Below are 20098 nucleotides of genomic sequence, written 5' to 3' on the forward strand. Positions count from 1 at the left end.
ACAGAGAAACCAGTTCAAAAGCCTAGAGTCAGCAGCCCAATAAACCACCTGGAGAGCACAAGATGTTGCTACGCATTGTGTGGGACCAGTCCTACACCATGCCTCTTTCAAAAAGTTGTGACTCATTTGAAAAGTTGAGTTAATTTACAATTTAGGTTTAGTATGAACAAAAAGAATGTAATCATTGAATATTTAATAAGTGTTTTTATCTTTTAAAAAGAATTCAATTCCCTGGGTAGGTATTCTAAGCTGCTGAATATTTTAAAAAAAGAAATATCATGCTATTTCCCTGCTACTTTCCAGATATTTGGCCTGAATGGTCTCTAAGGACCCTCCTCTACCTCAGTGACAGTCAGGGTGTGATATGCTGGGGATCTGGATTGGAATCTCATCTGCCAGTCACCAGTTGCTTAATCATGGAGTTTCTCCAGATCCAAGACTAAGAAGTTTCTATCCCTGTAAAGTTGCCAGGTTAGGATGCTAAATAAGATGAGAAAGGACGGGGGTTGCTGGCTACAGGTGGAACTTAGCTTTCCAGACCTCTCACTCACTTATCTCTTCCTCATATCCAGGACACTGGAAAAAAATGCCAAACACTAGGAAGATTCCAGTTTGCGTTACAGTGGGGAAACCAACACAGTTGGCATTTTCTGGAAAGCCCCCACCTGTGCTGTTAGATTTCCCAATTTAAAAAAAAATTACCCCCTTGATCTTTAGGTTGGGGGGTAGGTGGGGTGGGGAAGAAATAATAACAGCTCAAAGCACTTTCCAAATACTATCTGATCTATTGAGGGGAAAGGCTGTTACTATGGTCATTTTCCAGGTGAGTAGACTGGAGCTGACAGTGAAGCACTGGGTGCCCCTAGCTGTTTTTAGCTTAGTGGGTTTGTTCCCTTTTTTCTGATCAAGGACCTACCTAGCTACTCCAAAGTAGAGAAGTGACTGGCCTGGCTACATGGGTGTGTCCTTTGCTAAGGGGTCTATTTGGCCATCTGTTAATGTGGGAAAGTTTGTCTTCTTCCCTCCCTACTTGCCTGGGAGCTTTCCTTCCTGTGCCTGACACAGCCTCGGACACGCGCACCACACACACACACACACACACACACAAAATTCAAGAACTCAGTGAATAAATATCCCATTGACCTACAGCTCGAGGCCTGTCTGCCCCCCTCAACGCTTGTTCTCATTGAAAGAGGCGCACATTGCAGCCACACTAGATAGTCCCCCAAAGGTCCTTCCTTCTATTTTGTTCTTCTGGTTCCCAATCGAATGGCTGTCATTCCGTGTTCCCAACAAGTTAATGCATCTAGCTCGATTTGACACAAAACTTCTTGTTGGGAGTTCCACAATGGATGTGAATGATTTAGAGGAAATTGGCCCAGAGTGCTCCCCAAGTGATGCTCGAGACATTCGGAATGGTTTTCTGGTAGCAGAGGAACTCAGCTAGCCCTTGGCATCTCCCCAGCTTACCCAGGCTCCCCTGTTTCATGGAAGCCTCTGGATACATGGGTGCATTTTCCAAACCCTCAACAGATGACTCCTCAACTTGATGCTGAAGACTCTTGACTGGTTCATTTTTGAAAAGGGAAGGATCAGATGAAAGAAGCCAAAGTTTACTGCCAGGGCTCCTCACACAGATGAGCTTTAGAAACACTAGGATGTGAATTTTTCTCTTCCACCTGTTAGATCAGCAATGGCAACCCACTCACATTTTGAGAGGCATTGTGGTATAAGTGAATGAAGAGCTGTTTCATCTTAGAAAGCCCTGGGTTCAAGAGCTGCCTTTGACTCCTGCTGGCCCCAAGCATAATTGTTCATCAGAATTGGTGGAGGCTATTTCCATCTCACATAAATGACATCCCAGGGATAGACTTTTATCCTCCCCCCCACCCCCCACCCCCCCACCCCCGGAACCCATGGCATCATGCCTATTAAAATTATACAATTTGGGGGATGGAAAGGTCATCACTGGAGAAGCAGCTACTCTGAAGTGCCAGGGCTGGGCAGAGGCAGCAAAACAGAGGAGAGATAGTGATTCTCGAGCTCAGACACTTTGCCTATAATTCCCTTGGAATATGGAAATTCAGGGCTTAGGAGGGAGTTGGGTTTTGTTGTTTTTAGTTTCCTTTCTGATCCAGCTCCCATGGACCCTTGACACAAAAAGCTACCATTGCACCTTTCTGACAAGGTCTGGATTTCCCATTTGGAAATAGGGTTATTGGGGATGTGACATCATTCTCATCTGTGGCTAAAGTTACTCTCACCTGCTGGTGAGCATACTAGTATGCTACAACTCTCCATTAAATTTCTGTTCAGTTAGTACAGTATGTTTTATTAATAAAAATTGTGCCTGGCTTACTAGGGTTGGCTAACATAGGCATCTCCTATCTGATTTGACAACCTCTTCTGAGGAGTGAACGACATTTGGCACAAAGCCGCTCTTAACCCCTTCCCAGCCTTCCTGGATGGTAATCTCCCCCTTTTTGACCAGCTCATAGATTTCTCTAGTCAGGTCTGTGAAGGCTTTCTCCACATTAATGGCATCTCGGGCTGATGTCTCAATGTACTTCATACCATACCCTGCAGCAACTTTCTCTGCCTCGTGTCGGGTCACTTGCCGTTGGGTGTCCAGGTCACACTTATGACCCACCAAAACAAACACAATCTGGTAGGGCTGGACATGGACTTTGGTCTCTTCTAACCATTCGTGAACATTCTGGAAGGACCTGCGATTGGTGATGTCAAATAAGAGAAGGCCACCTACTGAGTTCCTGTAGTAGGCTTTGGTGATAGACCTAAAAAACATGAAGGAAGAAAAAAATGACATCAAAGAGCTCATGGACCTTATTCAATTTGGAATCAATAGAACACACACACACACACACACACACATGGCATATCTATTGGCTTCCAAGATAAATATTTTAAAGTGGGCATCACAAAATTCATTGATTCCCAGATTCAGCACCAGGAAGGTTCCTTGGAATTTCATATTGTCCATCCCCCAACCTTGAGACAGACCTAACAACCTATAATGTGTGGCACCATGGGAAGAACATTGGATTTCAACTTAAAGAATCTGGGTTCTGGTCTTGTTTGAGACTGGGACCTCACTCGGGGTGGGGGTGGGTGGGAGTGGGGAGGGACAGTTAGGTCTCAGTTTTAAAACTGAAGGGCTCAGACTAGATAACTTCCAAGGTCCCTTCCAGTTTTGGATCCCTCAAAGATCATGACATCAGGGAGGTGATGCCATGACAAGACTCAATCAGCAAACATTTATATGGCACCAGGGGCAGCTAGGTGGCGCTGCAGGAGCTAGAATGCTTGAATCTGAGAGCAGGAAGATTTATCATCCCAAGTTCACATCTAACTACAGACACGTCCTGAGTGACCTTTGGCAAGTCACTCGACCCCGTTTGCCTCAAATTCCTCATCTATAAAACGAACTAGAGAGGAACATGGCATCGCTCCAGTATCTCTGACAAGAAAATTTCAAGTGAGGTCACAGAAAGACACAACTGAAAAATAAATGAACAGCAATTATGTGCCAGGCACCAGGTTGATTGATGGGAATACAAAGACAGCAGGGAGACAGTCTCTGCCCTCAAGGAGCTGACAGACATTCTGATCCTCAATAAATCTATGATCTATTCTTACTGGGTCTCAATTTTATCATCCATTAGGAATCCTCACTCTACCATACCTTGTGAGGGTCTCTGCCGGCAGACCTCCATGTATAGAGGGGGAGCCTCCCACCTCTTGAAGAGGGACAACACTCTATACATGGAGGTCTGCCAGCAGAGTGAGGATTCCTAATGGATGATATGGTTAAGGGGATGGAATCTTCCAATTTGCCAATCCTATTATCCTGATGATGGATGATACATTGGGGCATGATTTCTATCAGATATATTTGCAGTAAATGGGTTTTGGGGTTCTTTTTCTTTTTATCTGAATCTATTTTTGTAATAAATATAGATAAAATTGAGGCCTTGGTCAAGCTGTCTCCTAAATTCTCCATAAAAATCCGATAGTTGAGCATCATCATGGCCTGGAGGCCACCCTTGGCTTTTCAAATCTAAGCTGGCAAACCCTAGGTTCAGGTTGGTTCTCTCAGTCCCGGTCCCAGAGTGAGCCTGGCCTGCCTTCTCCAGCCCAGTTGAGCAAAGTGTGGAAATTATGGTCACCAGAAGCCTCAACTCACTAGGAGATGAAGCCAAGGCAATCAGTGCAACCAAAAAAGTCCAAGAAAAGGCCCTCCAGGCAGGGCTGTCCATCTGCCTTTGTTTTTGTTGGAACAGCCAAGGAGGCTAAGATTCACCATCTTCAGATTGGCCAGAAACTGTAATTTACCTCTTGGAATTCTATCCCATCCACTAAATACCCACTAGGAGTCAAGCTCTGGGAATAAATAATAACACAAAAATGAAACCACCCTTGCCTCTGAGGAACTTACATTTGACTGTGGAGAAACAAGGACAAGTGTGAGATCCTTGTCCCATGACCAAGAAGCTGAACAGGCTAGCAGAGAAACTGAGTCAGAGCACGATTTTTGCTATAAAGGAAACCAGAATACAAAAAGAAAGCTGCCAAGAACTAGAGGGAGGGCTCATGGGGAAATTGGTAGATTTATCTTCAGTATGCATCCAAAAGCAACCAGAGAAATCCTTGCCTGGGACACTAGCTCATCTTGAAGCACTTTGGCAAACAGGATGACTTGAAGAGGACTGCAGTTTAGGCAACAACCTCCTCTGGTACACTACCTCGAAATGATGCATTAAGGTGGAGGAATTTGATGACCAGCTCTAGATCACCTTCAGAGTTAAATCAATGCAAAGGTGGGTCTCAAGGAGGGGGGTAAATAATCAAGAAGTAGAAACCAAAAGAGGACAAAGGTTTGTGGCCTACATGGAAATCCCGTGACTGGCTAACACAGCTATTTTCTTTAAGAAAAGAGTTGAGAACTGCTAGGCATGGGGAACATACATCCCCACATCACCAAAAAGGAAAATGATTACATCTTGCATGGAAATTAGTGGTGGCTAATTTGGGAATCATTTCTAAATCGGATAAAGTATGTTCCATGTCAGATATAGTATCTAGTAAGTCCACTGACTTGCTGGAATGAATAGAAAAATTAAAATGTGATAGTTTGTTTATGTCCAACCTTTCATATCCCCATTTGAGTTTTTTCCAGCAAGGACACTGGAGTGATTTGCCATTTCTTTCTGTAGCTCATTTTACAGATGAGGGAGCTAAGAGAATCACACAACTAGTGTCTAAGGTTGGATTTGAAGTCAGGAAGAGTTTTCCTAACTCCAGGGCCAGTATCTCAGCCACCACACCACTTGACTGCCTCAAAATGTGATATGCTTTGCTTAAATGACAGAGCTAGGCAAGATCTTTGATATTATCCAATACAAACTCTTCAACTCACAGTTTATAGGCTGTGAAAGTAAGAAGCACTCTGTCATCTGAAGTCTTTCTTTTGAACTACTTCCCCTTCTGAAGAGACGCTCTACCACTTCACTGGACAGCCAGGAAGAGAAAGGGTCTTTTTTTGTTTGTTTGTTTGGTATTGCAAGGCAATGGGGGTGAAGTGACTTGCCCAGGGTCACACAGCTAAGTAAGTACTAAGTGTCTGAGGTCACATTTGTACTCTGGTCCTCCTGACTCCAGGGTTGGTGCTCTATCCACTGTGCCATCCAGTTGCCAGAGAAAGGTCTTGTCCATGCTGAAGGACAAGGGTCATTTAGCATGTGACTTTGGAGGGTACACAATCATTACTGTCAATCATTTTTGTAACTGTTGTTGACTGTTATTTGGTTTGCTACTATAATAAAAGTTCCTTTTGATCTAGCATGGTTAGAATGCCTGAAAGTAGAGAGTTACCAACCTTCTAGCCTGTGGGATGTGGATTCAGCAAAATCTGAGTAGCTTATAATTTATATCACTTTTCTTAAGTCTCTAGTTACATGTAAATCTTCTTGTAACTGACCAAGGTTCAATGATGCCACAGGGCTGAGAGATTTTTCTCTATTATATGCCATGTAAGATGATCATACTATAAAGTAGCAAACATCGTTGCTTGCTTACTACAATGAAGAGGAGTAGAGAAGTGGAATGGACTCAGAAGCATCTGAAAATAGAAACCCAATGTTTGAACAAGTCAAGAACATTCACTAGGATAAGGACTCCCTATTTGTTTTTTTTTCCTTTGCAAGGCAATGGGGTTAGGTGACTTGCCCAAGGTCACACTGCTGGGCAATTATAGAGTGACTGTGACTATATTTGAACTCGGTTCCTCCTGTCTCCAGGGTCGGTGCTCAATCCACTGTGCCACCTAGCTGCTCCAGGACTTCCTATTTGACAAGAACTTCTGGAAAAAATGGAAGGCAGTTTTGGCAGAAATTAGGCTGAAGGCCAGTATCTTACACTGTTCCAAAGAAGTTCCAAATGGGTAGGCAACCTAAAAAAATTAGAGAAGAATGGACGCCTTTCAAAACTGTGACTAAGTAGAAAAGCCTTAAGTAAAGAGGAGATAGAGAAAATTACAATAGACAATTTGAATGACCAAATTCTAAGACAGCTAGAATAAAAGAAACCGGGGAAACATTTTTTGCAATAAATATCACTGATAAGGGCAGCTAAGTGGCCTTGGATTCAGGAGGACAAGAGTTCAAATTCGACTTCAGACACTTGCTGGCTGTGTGACCTTGAGCAAGCCACTTCAACCTGACTGTCTCACATCCAGAGCTATCTTCCATTGTCCTGATTCATATCTGGCTACTGGACCCAGATGGCTCTGGAGGAGAAAGTGAGGCTGATGACTCTGCACCGCCCCCATCACTCAAATCCACTCCATGTGCATAAATGCTTTCACTTCCCTGATGTGGTGGTCTTCTTTGAAAATGAAGGACAAACATTATTATTAAATATCACTGATAAAAATGTAGCATCTATGTTCAGAATTGATAAAAATATGCAGTGGCAGTTTTCTCTTTCCCTTATCTTTTTTAGTTTAGATGAAAGTTATTATTTCAGTAGTCAAAATATATAAACAGGTTTCCCAAAACCTCCTGCAAATTATTAATAAGCATATAAAGATGAGGATGAGGTTTGTCCTATGCTTTAAATCACAGAGAAATGCCAATTAAAAACTTCTATGCTTCACCTCATACCCATCAAATTCTACTTCCAACTTCTGTGGGAAGTTTGGGAAAGAATGAGAGAAGAAGTGAAGAACTGATTTGGGTATGGAACAGGTGGATAAGGTGGTGGTGTCATAATAGGATTTGGATTTCTTGACCACAGCTAAAGATATAAAGACAAAAGACTGCTGGCTAGGATAGGAATTTACCTAAGGGACAATGAGGAAAATGAATTTGTTGGATGTCTTGCAAATCTAATCAAGAAATTCTTTATGAATGGCCATCAATTGGGGAATGGCTTAATAAAAATTGGTATATGTATATCATGGAACACTATTGTTCTATTAGAAACCAGGTGGGATGGGAATTCAGGGAAGCCTGGAGGGATTTGCATGAACTGATGCTGAGTGAGATGAGCAGAACCAGAAAAACACTGTACACCCTAACAGCAACATGAGGGTGATGATCAACCCTGATGGACTTGCTCATTGCATCAGCTGCAACAATCAGGGACAATCTGTAGCCAGAGAAAGAATTGTGGAGTTTGAACAAAGACCAAAGATGATTACCTTTAATTTAGAAAAAAAAACTGATATCTTGTCTGATCTTGCTATCTGTTATACTTTGTTTCTTCCTTAAGGATCTGATTTCTTTTTCATCACACTCAATTTGGATCAATGTATACCATGGAAGCAACCTAAAGACTGGCAAATTGCCTTCTTTGGGGGTTGGGGGTTAGGAAACAAGATTAGGGGAAAAATTGTAAAACTCAAAATCAATAAATAAATCCAAAAGTAAAAAAAAAAAAGAAATTCTTTAAACAAAGAAACATGAGGGTAAAAGCTACCTATCCTCCAAGCTAGATGTGACAAAGAGTAGCTACAATGAGAGAAGAGCAGATGAGAAACCCAGAAGTTCTTAAGAGCCAAAATACAAGAAAAACAAAATCCATGTCCTCAACTGTCCAAAGTTTGAGAACAAGAAGGGAAATTGGTGATCCTAATAAAACAAAAGGTTACTTTGACATAAGTGTCACTGAGACTTGGTAGGATTGAAACCCACAATAGTGCTAGATGGGTCCATCTTATTCAAAAGAAATACGATAGGTAATGTGTATAGATTTTTAAAATTCTTGATTGAATATTTTGTTTTTCCCCCAATTATATGTAAAATAATTTTTAACAGTCATTTAAAAAATTTTGAGTTTTGAGGAGGCAAGTAATTTGATATAGGCTATACATGCATAGTCAGGCAAAAGACATTTCCTTATTAGTCATATTGTAATAGAAAAGAATAGACCAAAAAAAAGAACTGCAAGAAAAAGAAAGTTAAAGAAAAGTATACATTGATCTGTACTCAGGCACCATTAGTTGTCTGGAGATGGAAAGCACTTTTCATCTCGAGTCCTTCAGATGTCTCTTGAATGACCATATTGCTGAACATAATAGAGGATTATATATTGAGAAGCTATGTACATGTGAAGAAATATAGAAACTCGAAGGGAGAAACAGAGAACATTTGGGCAAAGCTCAATGTGCATTAATTCAATAAACCTTTATGGAAGACTTCTGGCCAAGATGGTTGCCTGAATGGAGGCAAACCACCCAGTTTCCTCCACATACTGCAGCAAAAAACCGAAATTTTCGCCTGACTGAATAAGGATCCAGAAATCCAATGATAAATGATGGGAACTTTTTTTACCCCAGAATTACACCCAAAGGTCAGCTAGAAGCCAGCTCCTAAGCAATAAAGAGGGAAGCTACTAGCAAAGGCAGTGCCACCACAGAGATCTTGGCATACAATCTCCCCAAAAGTAAAAGATAAAGGGCTTACAACCAGGATTAATATTCCCTGAAAAATCGAATATAATCTACAGGGCAGAAATAAACCTTTAATGAAAGAGAGAACTTGCAGGCATTTTTGAGCCAAAAAAAAGCAGAGCTGAACAGGAACTATGAAATACCAACAAAAATGTCTCAAAGATACTTAATAAGGGAAATTTGTTTGGCCAAGTAGAAGAAGCTGGCTGATGATGTAGTGTTAACATTTCGTGGTTGGGGAAGGGAAAACAAACTCCTTTAGAATCTGAATGCTTTCAAAGGGTATTGAAGGGTATTTAAAAGGGTATTTTAAAAAAACCAAAACAAAGCCCTAAGGACCTAGGGGTGGATTGTTTTTTTTTTTTTTATCTAGGTTTGAAGAGGGAGAAGAGAAGAGAGGATAAAAGGAGGAATGCCCTAATAGAAAGGAGGAGGAAGAAGGTGGTGGAACTTGCTATTTTCTCATAATTGGAGTTTGGGAGAAGTATAGAAACAAGAAAGGACTAAGGTAGTGGGCCTCAACTAGACCTCACACTTATTTGAAATGGACAAATAGCATTGAATGACACAGAGGTGGAGTTAAAAATACATGCAACTCAATGGGAAAATACTACTACTGGTCCTTCAGTATCAAAAGGACCACATTGATCAACCAAGTGATTGGTGGCATGGGTTGCACAATTATGTTTATGATAATGAGGGGTATGCTATACAATGCATCCTTTTCTCTTGCCTTTACCTCTGGTTCTACCTTATAGCCTGCTTGATAGGAAGCAGGACAATTGGGGATGGTTTGGCTGCTGTGGGAGTCTCTTGGCCTTAATGTAGTTTTACTTTCCCCCAAATCAGTGAAGTACCATGGTGCTTCATCTCTGGGTAAGCACAGGACAGCTGGCAATTGAATGCCACAAGTCAACATATCCTAATGTGCCTTTTGATGGACTAATCGTCAGTTTGGTCTTTCCTTGGTTTCCTCCCATATCAAATGGGGATAGGAAGAAGCAAACTTAAGAGGGAAGATAAGTCATAAGCAAATCAAACTTCCTGTTGTCAAAGAGGAGATAAAGAACTGGAATCAGGGGCGGTGGGGGGGTGCTTCCCTAATGAGAAATGACTGAGCAAATTAGGGTTTATGAAGGCAATGGAACAGGATTGCATTGGAAAAAATGGCAAAAGAACTTATTGTGGAGAATTCTAGGAAGCATGGGAGACAGAGGGAAGTGGGCAGAACCAGAATAAACTTTCAATAACAATACTGTAAAGCAAAAAACTTTCATAGACTTGAGAACTCTGATCAATGGAAGGACCAATTATCGCTCTGAAGGACCTCTGATGAAATTATCTATCTCCTGATAGGGGATGGACTCAAGGTGCACAAAGAGACATGTTTTTTGATGTAACTACTGGATAGGTTTGGGGATTGTTTTTTGGTTAATATGATTTTATTTATACATTACTAAAATATTCTTGTCTAAGAGTAAACATAATACCCCCTCCCCCATAAAAATATAAAACCTTGAGAAATAAAGTAAAAGAAAGAGAAAAAAAAATGTGTTGCAGTCTATGTTCTGGTATCATCAGTTCTCTCTAGGGTGGATGATAGGTTTGCTTTGATTATGCTTTTTTGTTAGAAGGGTTTCCCCTGTCCCTTTTGGTTTTTAACTAAGGGTTGGGGGAAGAGAGGGCTTAGCAAAAAAGGGAAGGGGTCATTGAAACATTTTTTTTCTAAATATACAGAAGAAAACAAAAGGAATTCCAAAGGAAGAAAAGACGAGCAGAACAGCTTTGAAAGCAATGTGTGGAGTTATATCCTTTTTTGTTATTTAAGTTCATAATAAAAATAAATGAATAAAAATATCAATGAAGAAACAGAGAGTGATTTTTTTCATAAGGATATAGTACAGACAACCTGTACAGAAATAGAAAATGGATGCATTTGGGAAGCAAGACAGAAATCTTGGGCAGAAACTATATAGAGTAGTGCTGGGAAACCGATTACTTAAGCACTTACTGGAGATCTCTCTAGCTCTCCCTCTCTCTCTTTGCTCCAATGAGGGGAAACTGGGAACTCCTTGACTTCCCCTAAAGAGAATTCTATCCTTTAAGTCAGTAAAGCAACCAAGCAATGGAACTGCTATTATAGTCTATCTGTTTCTCATTAACCATGGTTGCCTTCCAATTCTCCACCCCACTTTCAGTAACATCTGAAAGATACTGGAGAGCAAGAAAGACATTACAGAACTGAAGAAAAGCAAATGTCTCCATCTACCAAGAAAAGGGAAGAAAAGCCTGCTAATTACAGGCCAATGAACTTGATTTCATTTCCTGGGAAAGCAGACCATTAAAGAGTAGGTTCTTGGACACTTGGCAAAAAAAAAAAAAAAACAGTGCTAATAAACAACCGTCATGGCACAAGAACAGGACACATCTGAATGGTTTCATTTCCTTTTGACTACTTGATGAAGGAGATGTGGAGATAGTTTACTAGATTTTAGCAGTCTTTAATAAAGTCATGCATACTATTCTTTTTTAAAAATTTTTTAAGGTTTTTTTCTTTTTGCAAGGCAAATGGGGTTAAGTGGCTTGCCCAAGGCCACACAGCTAGGTAATTATTAAGTGTTTGAGACCAGATTTGAACTCAGGTCCTCCTGACTCCAGGCTGGTGCTCTATCTACTGTGTCACCTAGCTGCCCCCATGCATACTATTCTTGTGGAAAAGGGAGGAGAGATGGAACTGAATAATAATATAATTAAATGGACTGGTTAAATGGTAGAACTAAAAAGTCCTTCTTAACAGTTTAAGGTCATCTCCAGCAGAGAGGACCCCAGAGATCTGGACCGGACTCAGGGCCACTTCACATTCTTATCAAGTATGTGGCTAGAAGCCTAAATGAGGCACTTATCAAATTTGCTGGTGACACAAAGCTGGGAGAGATAGCTAGTACCCTGGATGATAGAATCAGGATCTTGACAGGCTCTGGCATTGGGCTCAATCTAATCAAATTAAATTCAGCAAGGATATATGTCATTCCTTGCACTTCAGAACTGGGGATGGCTGAGAGAGTTAAAGCAGCTCCATTTGTTTTGCATTTCCTCTATCTTGTCCCTGACCCCATTGGTACTGCTGTCCCAAGACCTTCCTTCCTTCCTTCTGAAATATCGTGAACAGTATTATCTATTAGGGTGGGAGGATGAGCTAGGTAACCAGCCACGGGCCCTGTATAATCAAGAGATAAGGCAGCCCCTATTCTCCTACCCCACAACGGTCCTGTCAAATCCTGAGGCTGATGTTGTTTGGTGGTTTCAGCCATGTGTGGACTCCCGAAGTACCCCAGACCCAAATCACCTTTGACCTAAATTGAGATATAAATAAGCTTTAACCTTGTGCTTCTTTGGGGAGTCTGCCTTTGTGGGTAGGTGGGGGTTCCCTTACTGGTCAACTCAAGAAACCCTCATTGGTTCCTAAATTTGGGGTATTTGGATTGTGATGGTTTGTAGTTCTGGTTCGTTGAGTCACTGACAATTTTATCCGTAATTCAAAAATCAACACACAGGAGAGAGACCTGGTTAGAAGGTAGCTGGTCTGAAGGGGAACTGGCAAATTCACTATGGAATGTGACAACCTCCAAACACTGAGGCAGAACTTTTCTGGATCTGGAAGCAATAGACCCTCTTTGCTCTGTACTGGTGGTACTAGGTATGGAGTCTTATGTTCAGGTTCATGAACAGGATGAATTGGAGTGGCCAGTGGAGGGCAACCGGGATGGCCAAGGAACTTGAGGATCAAGCTTGGAAACTGGGCATGTTGAGTCTGAAGACTCAAGAAAGACATTTGAGCATTTTCAAATATTTGAAGGAGGAAGGATTAGCTGTGTTCTTTTTGGCCCCAGGAGGTCGAACCAGGAGCAAAGCATAGAAAGAGGTCATTGTAGCCATGACAGGGGATGGGGGGGGGGGGGGAGCTTCCTAACATCCAGAGCTCTCCAGTGTCCTGGAAATTTGGTGGCTCCCCATTCATCCCTATGAAAGGTGGATTTCAAGCAGGGGTCAAAGAACCAATCATTAGCTGTCTTTGGAGCAGTTCCTTGCTGAGGTACGGATTGGCTAGGGAGCTTCCTTCCAAGCTGAAAATTTTGTGAATCTCTAGTAGATCGACATATTACTGTTCACTAAGAAATGGTGATTGTGGGGAGTTCAGAGAAGCACGGGGAGTAAGCAGAACCCGAGGCAATAATGTAAACAAAAAGAACACCAAAAAGAAGCCAGTGTCATTGCAAGTGGGCAATCTTATTCCTGCAGACCAGATAAGGAAGCATGCCTCCATTCTCTTGGCAGAATGTTGTTAGAATCACTGTCAAGATGCAGGCTTTATTGGTTGGCTTTGCTTAACTGGTTTCAGTGTTACAAAGGAGGGTTTTGTCGGGGGGGGGGGGGTGAAGTTACATCTGGGTAGGTCTGTGATCTAAAAACAAAAGACACTGATACAGAATGGAAGAGGTGCCACAGCACCAGAAAAAGACAAATGCTGACCCAATTTGAAGAAAAAAAAGAGTGGAAACCAAAGTTTGCAAACTGGCAAAATTCCAGAGCATATTATTGAAGGGATCATTAACGAGCATCTTTCTAAGGAACTGGTAGGTACAAAGAACCAGTTTCATCATAAAGTCCTACCAGAATACCTTGGTTTCCTTTTCAGATGAGTGATCAGGAGAGTGCTATAGATACTAGCTAGCTGACATTTCAATATTCATTTGCTTAGTTCACTGGTGGCTAGTATCATGAACGTGATGAAGAGATGTGAACTGAACTACAATTCAGATTTGCAACTGGACAGACCCAGAGAGGAATTAGTTGTTAATAGTTTGATGTCAGTTTGGCAGCAGCAAAAGCAGAATGAACATGCATATCAAACTGGCAAAGGACAGTGCCGAGAGGAAGACTATGGTGTCATCGTCGAATGACTGTCAGGATCAAAAACTTCCTGACAGGTGAGAAGTTTAAACGAATTTACTAAGAGAAATTTTAATAGGGAAAAATAAAAAATCATCACCGGTACAAGATGGGGGTTGCTTGCCTAGCAGTTTAGACAAAAGATTTTTAGTCTTAGTGCCCTGGAAGCTCCATATGAGTCAGCATTGAGATGTGACAGACCCAAAGGCCATCAGGAGCTTCTGTATCTATACTCAGAGGAGCATGGTAGGCTATAGGCTAAATAGTCGATGCTTCTCACACAGTAAGGTATCATTAGTCCATTGGCCAACAAGGTGGAATGGGCCACGAAGAGGAAAAGAAACTTAAACCCAAGTAGACTCCACGCATGATGAATCTTATAAGCTCTATGTTGAAAATTCCTTTACGTAGCTACTATTTCTAGCAAGTTATTGGTTATCTAACTTCTCAATGATGTACACTATGGATGGTGGTTCTGAAAGTGTGGTCTGGGGACTGGGTGGGGGGCATTCAGAACCTTTATCAGAGTTCTCAGAGCAAAACTAATTTTCGTGCTTATACTAAGATTTTAATTTCAAATACAGTTTTAATATGGATAGATCTAGCACATCAACAAATCTCTGAGGGACCCTCCATGATTTTTAAAGGTAAAGAGGTCCTGAGACCCAGTTTGAGACATTCTATCCCAGAACAACTCAGAAAATCTCAGACTTAAGTCTGGGCCAGATTCCATATAGTCTTTGCCTTTCCTAGGAATGTGGGGAGACCCTTCTTCAGAGAATCGTCGGCACACAGATCTGTAATCCAGAAAAACTGGATGACCACTCAGCAGTCTTAATAACATGGGGATGCATAGTGACTTTCCCTTTGAAGTGATCTCCCAACTTAGACCTGCTGGAGTAAAGTTGTTTTTACTTTCAGCTACATTTGTGAATCCTGATTTTCTTGTTATGGAGCCAGCCCCCACTATCTTCTTGGAAGTGGCATGGACAGATTGCATGGCACAATGACAAGGATGAGGAGGATGATGATGGGGAGAAGGAGGTTGAGAACGATGACAACCATAACATTTTATAGAAGGTCTATTCTGTCCTAGGTGCTTTATAAGTATTGTCTCATTTAGTTCTTATAATATTACATTTGGAGGATGGGAGTAAAAGGAGGTAACACATTCCTCTTGTGGGGAACTCTTGGAGCTAGGCAGGTCTTTCCTGGTTTCAAACCTCAATCTATGTCTTTCCACTTTCCCTCTGCTTCCCCTAGGAATACCTGGGCAGAGCCAAGCTGAGGCCTCTGTCTCCTGGGACCTCATCAAAGGCATGAAAGCAGCCATTTTTGCTCCCAGGAGCATTCCCAGAGATTGGCTGGGATGTGACAAAGTTTTCAACCACACAAGTCAAATCCCAATCCTCCAAAGGAGAGAGGAAGAAAGTGAGTTCAAAGCACAGTGGCTGTGGGACTAATGGGGTTAATAATAGCCCCCTACCTCCCAGGGATGGTGTCAAGATCAAGTGAGAGAATATCTGTGAAGTGTCTGGCAGATAATATATGTTAGCCGTTCTTATTTTTAAGAGAATCCATTAATAAATAGCATTTCTGTGACCTGTTAAGGTTTGCCAAGCCCTTTCTACACATGATGTCACTTCAATTTTATCCCATGGAGTACTTTGTAACCTCAATATGCTGACATCAGGGGGGATTCCTAGGCAGGATTTTTCTGATCCTGTTTGGGAAGGGGCCATTCCCAGGCCAGAACTTTTCAGTTTGGGCTAGGACTGAAGAGGAAACATCTCTCAACTTTGGAGAGTAGTAGTAGCAGGTGGGGTTCAAGGACAGTCTGTATCTTGACTAAGCTTTCTAAATCTGAGAGAACCTCACTCTTGTGTGTGTTTAGCCATAAGGCAAATCCCAAACCCCAAATCCCTCTTCCCTCACCCCAGAGTATGAATGCTGGGGAGGTGGCTGCCTGATCTGGGAAGCTCCAAAAGTGACCATTGAGTCCTCCATGTAGCAGGCACTAGGTTGCTGCTAACAAGTAGGGGCTCCCAGAAAAGGGGCTGCAGATAAAGAAAAGGAAGGGTCCAAAGGGAATTCACAGTATACACACACATACTTGTGCAGAAACACACACATATGTGTCCTTTGTTCTTAAAGCCCATGACATCAGGGAGGTGAGGCTATTACAAGCATGTGAGTTGGATTGGAGTGAGGGGGGCTGTGCTAAGTTTTCAGCCTCCCTTTCTCTTGCAGACTCATCTGGACCCAGTGGCCAGATAAGAATCAGGACAAGTGGGGGTGGCTAGGTGGTACAGTGGATAGGGCACTGGCCCTGCAGTCAGGAGTATTTGAGTTCAAGTCCTGCCTCAGACACTTAATAATTACCTAGCTGTGTGGCCTTGGACAAGTCACTTAACCCCATTTGCCTTGCAAAAAAAAAAAAAAAGAAAGTATCTGGACAAGTGGAGATGGCCCTGCATGTGAGGCAATCAGGATGAAGAGACTTTCCCAGGGTCACATAGTGTCAAATGTCTGAGGCTGGATTTGAGCTCCCATCCTGTTGCCTTCAAGGACAGTGTTCTCACCCTGAGCCATTGAGCTGCTCCATGTCCATACATACACAGTACAGGTCCCTTGTAGAGGGTGTGGCTGTTGGGACCCTCACAGCAAGAATCATTTCAGATTTTTGGGGAGAGGATTTGAACTGAGTCTTGGAAGGTGGCTGCCTAGGGGAGTAAGAAAGTTTGGGTTTAAATCAGGGCTTTGCTCCCCATGGGCCTTCAGGCAAACTTTTTTTTTTCTTGACTGGACTCAGGAGTCACTTTACAATGAGGATCCTGACCTCTAACCTTGTAATGGCTGGTGGTCAGTGTCTCCCTGTGTTGCTAAGAGCCTTCAAGGCTTTGTTTTGGCTGGTGCCTATCCCCTTTTGGGGAGAGAGGTCTTTTGTGATTCCTCCCTTTTCTCAAATTCCCATCAGCTTTGCACCTCTAAGTAGTGTTTCCTCAGTGAGGTACCAGTAGAACCTGAAGCTTGAGGAGGGGAGGGAGGGATTGATTTGGTTTCAGCAAAGTTGGTGACATTATGAGCTTCCTAATGAATGCTTCGGCATCCAGGGCTGCTTCCAAGAGGTTCCCATTCTAGGTCCCAGTGTGCTCAAGTAAAATGGGAGGCTTGGCTGCAATGCCTTCCAGTGCTAGGCCCCAGGGTCTCCAGAAGTGACAGTTAAAGCAAAATGTGACTGTTTTGATCCATGTCCCTAGGAAAAGGGTGTCTGTGAGGGAGGCACCAGGAGCCCTCGAGCAGTCACTGGGTCTATCTTGGTTTGAAGTGCAAGAGGATGTCAACTACTTGATGCTCCTACAAAATGGGAGGTACTGAATAAGGGGTGAGGAACCAGGAATTTTTCTTTTCTTTCTGTATGTGCATATGCAGAGTCAAGAAGCCAGGAGAGCTTGGGAGTCTTTGAGTCAAAGAATGGAGGCTAAAAGAAGCATATGGAGCCAGGTGGCTCTGGGCAAAGTCCTCTAACTTGCATGAGTGGATTCTGTATGGTTTAGAAATGCTATCAGGCCTAATTAATACTTACTCTTACTGATCTTGAGTTTTTAAAGGGGCTTCAGTGGTGACATTAACATTTTCACAAATGTGAACCTGTGATTGTGGCCATGTGGAGGAACTTCCAGTGCAGAACCCCCCTCCATCCCTGTGCATCAATTGCTCTTTCAGCTATGGTTTTAGAGTGGCTCGGGTCCTGGAGAAATACAGTGCTTTGGCCAGGGTCACAGAGCCAGGGGCCCCTCTCTATTGAGCCAAGCTGTCTTTTGACCATTGAAATATCCCCAGGGAACGTTTATACCCAGTTGTAAAGCAGCATGGTCTTCATTTTGACTGAGATGCTGCTGTTTCAAGTGGGTGTGGCTCTCCTTATGCTACCCTGAAGGCCTTGTCAGGCAACTAGGAGGTGGTGGGCCATGGGAGAGCCCCGGCGGTCTGAGTTCAGATCCTGTCTATGGCCGCTCTTATCTAGGCTGGGGCCTATACAGAATTCCTCTCCCCGCCTCAGTTGCCTCTTTTGTCAAATGGGGGCTTGGGTTCTCGATGGAGATACAAAGCCCTATGAAACGGTTCTGTTTGGAGAGTGGCTTCTTTGCAAAAAGCCAGCCCGGCAGGCAGTTCAGGTTCTTGGCCTTTTGCCTGCTGAGCCTTCTCCCTCTGTGGGTCTTGCTTTTTGCGCCTGGTAAGCAGAGGGTTAGCCGAGAGCGGCAAGTGGCGAGGGGCCGAGCCCCGGGGACTCCGCGTCTCCTGCTTTTCCAGCGAGGCAGGGGCCAAGGTCACAGAGACCGTGAGGGCTGGGCCCGTTCCCGGTCAGGGGTGTGTGTGTGTGTGTCTGTGTATATGTGTGTGTGTGTCTATGTATATGTGTGTGTGTGTGTCTGTGTATGTGTGTGTGTGTGTCTGTGTGTGTGTCTGTGTGTGTGTGTCTCTGTGTGTGTGTCTGTGTATGTGTGTGTGTGTCTGTGTATGTGTGTGTGTCTGTGTGTGTGTGTACGTGTGTGTGTGTCTGTGTGTGTGTCTGTGTACGTGTGTGTGTCTGTGTGTGTGTGTGTGTGTGTCTGTGTGTGTGTATGTGTGTGTGTGTCTGTGTGTGTGTGTGTCTGTGTGTGTGTGTCTGTGTACGTGTCTGTGTGTGTGTCTGTGTATGTGTGTGTGTGTCTGTGTGTGTGTGTCTGTGTGTGTGTGTGTATGTGTGTGTGTCTGTGTGTGTGTGTGTGTGTGTGTGTGTGTGTCTGTGTGTGTGTGTGTGTGTGTCTGTGTGTGTGTGTGTGTGTGTGTGTGTGTGTGTGTGTGTGTGGAGGGCCCCTGCCCGGCTCCCTAGGCCCTGGCCCCCACCCCCCCACCCCTCCTTTCACTCTCCACTGCAGGTGCATGCTGGGCCTTCACCTGCTCCTGGAAGGGGCCTGACCGCAGGAGGGGCTCCCCCCCCCCCCCCCCCGCCCGCGGCAGGCCGCAGCCCGCCCCGCCCCGCCCCCCCCCCCGGGTCTCTGCAGCGCCCCCCCCCCCTGCCCCGCGCGGCGGCCAGGCCCCACCTGAACCTCTCCTGGCCCGCGGTGTCCCAGATCTGCAGCTTGATGCGCTTGCCGGGCTCGATCTCCACCAGGCGGGAGAAGAAGTCCACCCCGACCGTGGGGTCGGAGGCCTGCGCGAAGCGGCCCTCGGTGAAGCGGCGGATGAGGCACGACTTGCCCACCGTCGAGTCGCCGATGACGATCAGGCGGAACTGGTAGAGCCAGATGGCCTCCATGCCGCCGGCCGCGCTGCGCCGTCGGCCCCCGGCCCGGAGCAGCGCCAGCCTGGCGGCGGCCCGCGGCCGACCCCGGACGCGCTCTCGGAGGCGGCGGCCGTGCGGCGGCGGCGGCTCGCGCTCGGGTTCCGGAGGCGGCGGCCGTGCGGCGGCGGGGGGGCGGGGCGGGGCGGGGCTACGCCGCCGGGGCCCGGGCGCTGGGCCGCGGCCCGCTGCCCGGCTCGGCCTCCTCGGCGGCGGCGGCGGCGGCGGCGGCGGCCGCGCTCCCGAGGCCCCTCCCAGCACCGCCCCGGCGGGCAGGCCGCGCGGGGCCCGGCACGCTCGGGGCTCGGGGCTCGGGGCTCGGGGCGCGGACGGCGGCGGGACGCAGCGCGCGCGCCACCACGCGGCCGTGCGCGCCCGCCCACGGCCCAGAGGCTTGTGGGAGCGAGCCGGCGCTCTAGGGGCCGGGGGCGGCGGCCCCCAGACTCTCTCCGGGGAGCCCCTGGGCCGTGCAGCAGGAGGGCATGACAGGAAGGGATCTCCGAGCCCCCCTAGCGCCACAAACTCACGTCGCAGAATTAGCTCCTTCTGGTAAGATCCTCGGCGCCAAAATCCCGGACATCGCGCCGGACCCCCTGCCCGTGCCAACGCGGACCGCTCCGGCGCCTGGCGCACTCGTACCCCGGGGGGAGCTGGCGAGTGGCCCTAAGACGCGGCCGGCCCCGCCCCTGCCTGCCCCTGCTGCTCGACATGCTGCGCTCCCTCCCCATCAAGCCCCCTTTGCACCCACTCTGGGGTGAGATCACGTTGTAAAACTAGAAGTGCGGAGCTGGGCCTCACCCTGCCCCCCCCCATAGACTGGGCCCTCTTCTGTCCACAACTGCATCTGCCCA

At 45.2% G+C, this 20098-nt stretch overlaps 2 protein-coding genes across 4 annotated transcripts in view; one reads left to right on the forward strand and one right to left on the reverse strand.

Moving 5' to 3' along the window:
- Positions 1–1912: 1912 nt before the first annotated feature.
- Positions 1913–19238, reverse strand: RAB39B (RAB39B, member RAS oncogene family). 2 transcript variants are annotated; one of them, XM_074205282.1, is made up of 3 exons: positions 19009–19238; positions 16504–16644; positions 1913–2795 (listed from the first exon to the last, which is right to left on the reverse strand). In XM_074205282.1, the coding sequence occupies exons 1-3, from the start codon at positions 19221–19223 to the stop codon at positions 2369–2371; spliced, it is 783 nt and encodes a 260-aa protein (XP_074061383.1). In that variant the 5' UTR covers positions 19224–19238; the 3' UTR covers positions 1913–2368. The 2 variants fall into 2 exon arrangements, with proteins under 2 accessions (XP_074061383.1, XP_074061384.1); XM_074205283.1 differs by lacking the exon at positions 16504–16644.
- Positions 19239–19678: 440 nt separating this feature from the next.
- LOC141501386 (uncharacterized) overlaps positions 19679–20098 on the forward strand; it is a 34750-nt gene continuing 34330 nt past the window's right edge. For both annotated transcript variants that reach the window (XM_074205286.1, XM_074205287.1), the window contains exon 1: positions 19679–19796. The gene's annotated coding sequence lies outside the window, so the exon portion shown is untranslated. The remainder of the gene's footprint in view (positions 19797–20098) is intronic.

Source organism: Macrotis lagotis, chromosome X, assembly GCF_037893015.1.
Source record: "Macrotis lagotis isolate mMagLag1 chromosome X, bilby.v1.9.chrom.fasta, whole genome shotgun sequence".
NCBI classification, from domain to species: Eukaryota; Metazoa; Chordata; class Mammalia; order Peramelemorphia; family Peramelidae; genus Macrotis; species Macrotis lagotis.